Raw genomic sequence first — 6,475 nt, forward strand, 5'->3', positions numbered from 1 at the left:
TTTCACCCCATTGGCTCTGATTCTTTATTTATTTCCTTACTACTGTTTATGGTAGAATTAGAAGTTTGATGGTTAGGTTACAGTAGGTAACAGTACCTCCTCTCCCTCTCCACATAAAAAAAGAGAAAATGTACGGTTATGGTGGGTGGGTAAAGTGCCTTTCTTCCCTCCGCAAGTACAGAGAAAAAGCCAGATTGACGGTCTCATGGTTACATCTTAATAGTTTATTTATTTATTCTGTTTGTAATCTCCATCCTCTGCACTTCCACTCCTTCGTTTCCATCTGAAAATACACTTTTGGTTTTCTACAAGGTCATTTTTATTCCCTTTTACACTCTCATTTCTCTCTGATCAACGACCACCATTTTCCTCGTTTCAAAGTCTTGTCTCTACCACCTCAGCTTAATTGGTATACATATATGTAAAAAGTGCCTTCCCCATCTCATACATCTGTATAATTTCCAATAGGCGAAACAGCTTTTGGAGTGATATTTCTCTAGAGTCCCAAGTCTAAATTAATACTTATATAATCTTCTTTTATTTTAAATACATCTTATATATAAACTTAAAATTTTTTTTATAAAATAGAATAAAATAAAACACATCAGTCACTTAAGCGAGTTTTGTTACTACTATCCTTTCAGTAGTGACGACTAGTATTACAGATCCACGAAATTTCATTTGTTAATACATTTTAAGGTTTGATAGAAACTACTGAAATCAAAAAGGTAATTTATTCTAACCTTTTGTTGAGAGTAAGGTAGTTACAATTCACCGTTAGAACTCTGTAGTTGCAGTTTGTGGTCTATCTACAACATTACCTTCATATATAAATGGGTCATATACGTATGATATGGTTGTACGTTTCTCTGTAAATTTGACACGAATTTTTCGAAAAATAATGTAGCTAGTTTTAGTGAATATTATCTAGTGTGTTTTATTTTACCTTAGTTATTTTACCTTAGTATTTAATATTTTACTAAACAAAGTAATAAAATCTTTTTCTTTATTTGAAATGAAAATTACCTTTCTCGTAATAACTGTTAGCTTAGGTACAGTTGCTTCAGCGTATGCATAGAGAAGTTTTGCCCCGTGTCTAATTATGCCATTGTATTCTTGATTGGTACCTGGAAGGAACCCTGGAACATCTACGAATGTAATAAGTGGAATATTGAAAGCATCACAGAATCTCACAAATCGCGCTGCTTTAGTGGAGGCGTTGATATCCAAACAACCTGAATACATAAAGTAATGTATAATATATTGACATGTGATGTAGTCTATGTTTTTATAGAATACGTAATAATTTTTCGATTTAACTCCTTAAGGCAATCATACTGAATAAACGTAATAGTTTTGCAAAATTACGTCTCTCGTCTTTTCGTGAGAACTGATATTCAAAGAAATAGGAGCCAATAATTCATCTAGCCAAAACTGCATCTCTTAAGGGTGTGAAAGGACCTTGAGGATTTTATCTGCAATTCTTGTTGATGACGTGCCGGTTTAAATGAAAACGTGCTTCATTGGAAAACAAAATATTGTCAGGATCTACTATGGTTTTCTATACCGTTTAGATCCAACACAGTGGTAAATTCAAATCCAATTTCAAAATACGTCACAAAATGGTTATTGACATTCAAAATTCATTAAATCTCGTAGGATTGAAGCCGAACTTGTTGTACGGTTTCCTTACTTTAATCAGCAGGTCATCGGATAGTTTTCCGTCGTCTTTTCGAAGTTTCTAATCAGACGGGTTTGCCTGAAACGTTTGAGAAGAAACATGGTGTCCTAATGGATCAAAAATTAATTGGCCTATTAAATTATCGAGCTAAATATCTAGTTAAGAGAAGTACCAATTCAAAAATAACCTTTGTAATAGTGATTTGACTTTCACTATGAGTTCCTTTGAAGATCGATAGATCATAGAAACCCCTATTTTTGAACCAGAATTAGAAAAGAGCATAAAATTTTACATTCGGATGGGTGTTTGAGTTACTTTACTTGGTACGTTCAGAGATTATTTCAATGACAAAACTCTAAAGGATATTAAATAATTAGCCAAAAACTTTCAATGGAGACCTGAATTTAATGGCAGGACGACCCAAAGTATCAGTGTTGTTCTCCATAAAAATTTATTCTTTCCTGATTATCCAATGTTATTTAATATTTTATCGTTAAAATAGCCTCTAAATAAACAATTATACACGCCTTTTAAATTCGGGACCAACAATTAATATTTAGGAGGTTCTATTTAAAAAATTCGATTTCAATTTCAACTAATCTTGAAGGTTACGGTCAATGTAATGTCAACGGAAGCGACCTGTGCATTGTTCAATAGAAATGACTCCAAGTACCTAATCACTAAAGTGCAAACGGCAGATCGGAGCCTCATTCAGGTTTAAGCTCCGCTCTCATATGCTTCTTGGCATCTGTTCTATCTAATATGCATGATTGCTGCTGGAACGTATGTTCAGCCCATGATAAGTCTTCCACGAAAGAAATGCAATAAACGGTTGATGAAAAAATTGATTTGCTTTCATGGAGTTAATGTGGAGAAAATTAAATGGTAATTCTAAGTTACGTACTAAAAAGCTAAACAAATTTTATGGCTAAATCTAGGAAACAAGTATGGCCAGAAAATAAGACAATGTAGATCGAGAAGAAACAGAACCGGCGATATTAATTGATTATCTAAAATGGATCTACATTGAATTGGGCAAGATAAAGGAATGAGGTGAAGCAAGCATACGAATCAGAATACATGATAAAGTTCAATTTCTTAATGGTACCTACATAAATTTGAGTTTCTTTCAATAGAATAAAAAAAAAGATAAAACCTGTTACCTGTAGAATAATAAAGCTAACAAATTTCCTGGTGAAGTCAGCTCTTTAATTAAAATCCCAAAATTACTTACGAATAAGTGGGCATAGTAAGAAAATGAGTGAGTGCGTGCGTGCGTGTATGTGTATGGGTGCGTTCATGCGTGAATCCAAACAGACACATGCATACATGCACACAAATACATACGCACGTACGCATATACACACATACACAGTAAACTGTTTTATTCGCGTTGGAGGTAAATATAAAATAAATACAATTACGACTTCATATCTTCGTTTTTTAGAAAATGTTTAAATACCAGCTGCAACTTTAGGTTGGTTTCCAACTATGCCAACAGTTTTTCCATTCATTCGTCCAAATCCAATTATTATATTTTTCGCATATTGTGGCATTATTTCGAAAAAATCCCTTTCATCCACGATGCCATACACCACATCCAGCATGTCATAAGGTAAGTTTGAATTCGATGGTATTATTGTCTCCAAAACTTTAGAGTTGTCACTTTAAATAGTTTAATGTGTTTTTATGTATTATCATCGATTACTTTTATAATGCTTACCAGGAATCTTCACAAACTCGTATCGGTGCAGATTCGTTATTTGATTGTGGTAAAAAACTCATAAAATTTCTTGACTGTAAAAGAGCTTCTACATCATTTGCGTAAGAGTTGTGAGCGACACCTGAAACTGTGGTATGCGTTTTCGCTCCTCCTAGTTCCTCTTGAGTTACCACTTCATTCGTTACAGACTAAAATTGTTCCCGTTATGATAAGTAGGAATCATTTTTAATAAGCAAGGTAAAGATACAATGAAAAGATACAAAGCTACATTTTATGTCGATGTGTTAATTTTACCTTCTGTTCACAATATGCACCTGTTATTTGCTTTGTATCATCTATACATATACTAGATATTACTGACTGATAAACCTACATTAAGGAAGCCTTAGAACAGAAAGATGGTACCTCGGTGTCGGTTTAACGAAATAAAAGCTGTTTACCCCTACCTTGTTATTTTATTTCAAACGTCTACATATATCAAAAGTTATAAGATTCATGCTCTTTTGAAATTAACACATTTTTTGATTATACGTAGGTACATTATAAATTAAAAAAAAAGTTTAAGTGTTTATTGATAAATTTTATTCGATTATGGTAACGCGCCTATCACGTTGAGGTTAGCTACGCCGGGATTCGTTTCAGCAAGTAGATATCCATACATTTAAATGGACCTTGTTGGAGCATACGTAATCCTAAAATGTAGCATCGTACTACAGATGGCGTTTACCGCGCCATTTGTGGTATTTTCTAAAACGCGCTGTTAAGACAGCAGGTAAAAGTTGGTCTGTGTTCTGTCGGAGCTGTCTGCGACGCGCTGATGAGATCCAAAAAGATCGAAATCGCGATCCGCGTCTGGCAGTTTCGACAGAATACAGACCACTTCGAATTATTTTATTCGATTATGGTAACGTGCCTATCACGTTGAGGTTAGCTACGCCGGGATTCGTTTCAGCAAGTAGATATCCATACAAATGGACCTTGTTGGAGCATACGTAATCCTAAAATGTAGCATCGTACTACAGATGGCGTTTACCGCGCCATTTGTGGTATTTTCTAATGTTATTTGTATATTATTATACGGGATGGCCATACTTAGAGTGCATATTGAGTGGGTTATCCAAAGCGGTAAGAGATACAGTGTGGGTTAAATTACAGAGAAGCCGTGTTTTTTATGCTTTTCAAGAATCTGAAAAAAACTAAGTGAACTTCAATCGTTCTCGAGATATTCCAAAAACTGAAATTTACCATTTTGTTCTTTTTTAAAAATTTTTTATTTATTTGAAGAAATATAAAACTTACCACATTTACATTATTGGCAATGGACTTTCTAATGAAATTATCAGAAATTTTCCAGGTTGATTCAAAGTTCACTTTTAATTTTCTTATGGACCCCATGTTGGATTTTTATGTCAGTAAATGTAGCAAAAAGAAACGATTTCATTGATGTATCACACATTGAATTTAAAAGTTCAGTGCTGTTATTAAAACATCATTTTTGTATTTATTCGTTAATATCAAGTCGCCATGCTTAATGCCGAATTAATTGGCATAAAAAATAAACAATAAAGCTGTACCATAATGTGTCATTACCTACCTCGTATTAATTATTTGTTTTCATAATTTCGTTTATTGATTGCAATTAAAATTTTAGACTTTTTAGATTCTTGCTTTCTTTTATTTCATGGCCAACTTAATGTATCAATTTTATTATTGGCATTCGGCATTTTGTAAACATGACAACTTGATATTAACGAATAAATACAAAAAGGAGGGAGAAAGGAGGGAGATAAAAGTTCAATCTATGATACATTAATAAAATCATAATTTTTTGCTCTATTTATTGGAAAAGATGCGTATCAAACAAAAAAAGTTAATTAATTTGTTTTTCAATATGTATACATGTACAGTACTACCTCGATCATATTCGGATTATANGTGCGTGCGTGCGTGTATGTGTATGGGTGCGTTCATGCGTGAATCCAAACAGACACATGCATACATGCACACAAATACATACGCACGTACGCATATACACACATACACAGTAAACTGTTTTATTCGCGTTGGAGGTAAATATAAAATAAATACAATTACGACTTCATATCTTCGTTTTTTAGAAAATGTTTAAATACCAGCTGCAACTTTAGGTTGGTTTCCAACTATGCCAACAGTTTTTCCATTCATTCGTCCAAATCCAATTATTATATTTTTCGCATATTGTGGCATTATTTCGAAAAAATCCCTTTCATCCACGATGCCATACACCACATCCAGCATGTCATAAGGTAAGTTTGAATTCGATGGTATTATTGTCTCCAAAACTTTAGAGTTGTCACTTTAAATAGTTTAATGTGTTTTTATGTATTATCATCGATTACTTTTATAATGCTTACCAGGAATCTTCACAAACTCGTATCGGTGCAGATTCGTTATTTGATTGTGGTAAAAAACTCATAAAATTTCTTGACTGTAAAAGAGCTTCTACATCATTTGCGTAAGAGTTGTGAGCGACACCTGAAACTGTGGTATGCGTTTTCGCTCCTCCTAGTTCCTCTTGAGTTACCACTTCATTCGTTACAGACTAAAATTGTTCCCGTTATGATAAGTAGGAATCATTTTTAATAAGCAAGGTAAAGATACAATGAAAAGATACAAAGCTACATTTTATGTCGATGTGTTAATTTTACCTTCTGTTCACAATATGCACCTGTTATTTGCTTTGTATCATCTATACATATACTAGATATTACTGACTGATAAACCTACATTAAGGAAGCCTTAGAACAGAAAGATGGTACCTCGGTGTCGGTTTAACGAAATAAAAGCTGTTTACCCCTACCTTGTTATTTTATTTCAAACGTCTACATATATCAAAAGTTATAAGATTCATGCTCTTTTGAAATTAACACATTTTTTGATTATACGTAGGTACATTATAAATTAAAAAAAAAGTTTAAGTGTTTATTGATAAATTTTATTCGATTATGGTAACGCGCCTATCACGTTGAGGTTAGCTACGCCGGGATTCGTTTCAGCAAGTAGATATCCATATATTTAAATGGACCTTGTTG

At 33.3% G+C, this 6,475-nt stretch overlaps 1 protein-coding gene across 1 annotated transcript in view; it reads right to left on the bottom strand.

Moving 5' to 3' along the window:
- The window catches only part of LOC108738708 (propionyl-CoA carboxylase beta chain, mitochondrial-like), a 36,064-nt gene that overhangs the window by 988 nt on the left and 28,601 nt on the right, over positions 1-6,475 (bottom strand). Inside the window, 6 exon segments of the mRNA XM_025975367.1 lie at positions 1,027-1,235; positions 3,144-3,346; positions 3,405-3,592; positions 5,446-5,453; positions 5,537-5,739; positions 5,798-5,985. Coding sequence (XP_025831152.1) covers positions 1,027-1,235; positions 3,144-3,346; positions 3,405-3,592; positions 5,446-5,453; positions 5,537-5,739; positions 5,798-5,985 — 999 coding nt within the window.

Source organism: Agrilus planipennis, unplaced genomic scaffold (assembly GCF_000699045.2).
Source record: "Agrilus planipennis isolate EAB-ADULT unplaced genomic scaffold, Apla_2.0 scaffold207, whole genome shotgun sequence".
Classification (NCBI taxonomy): Eukaryota; Metazoa; Arthropoda; class Insecta; order Coleoptera; family Buprestidae; genus Agrilus; species Agrilus planipennis.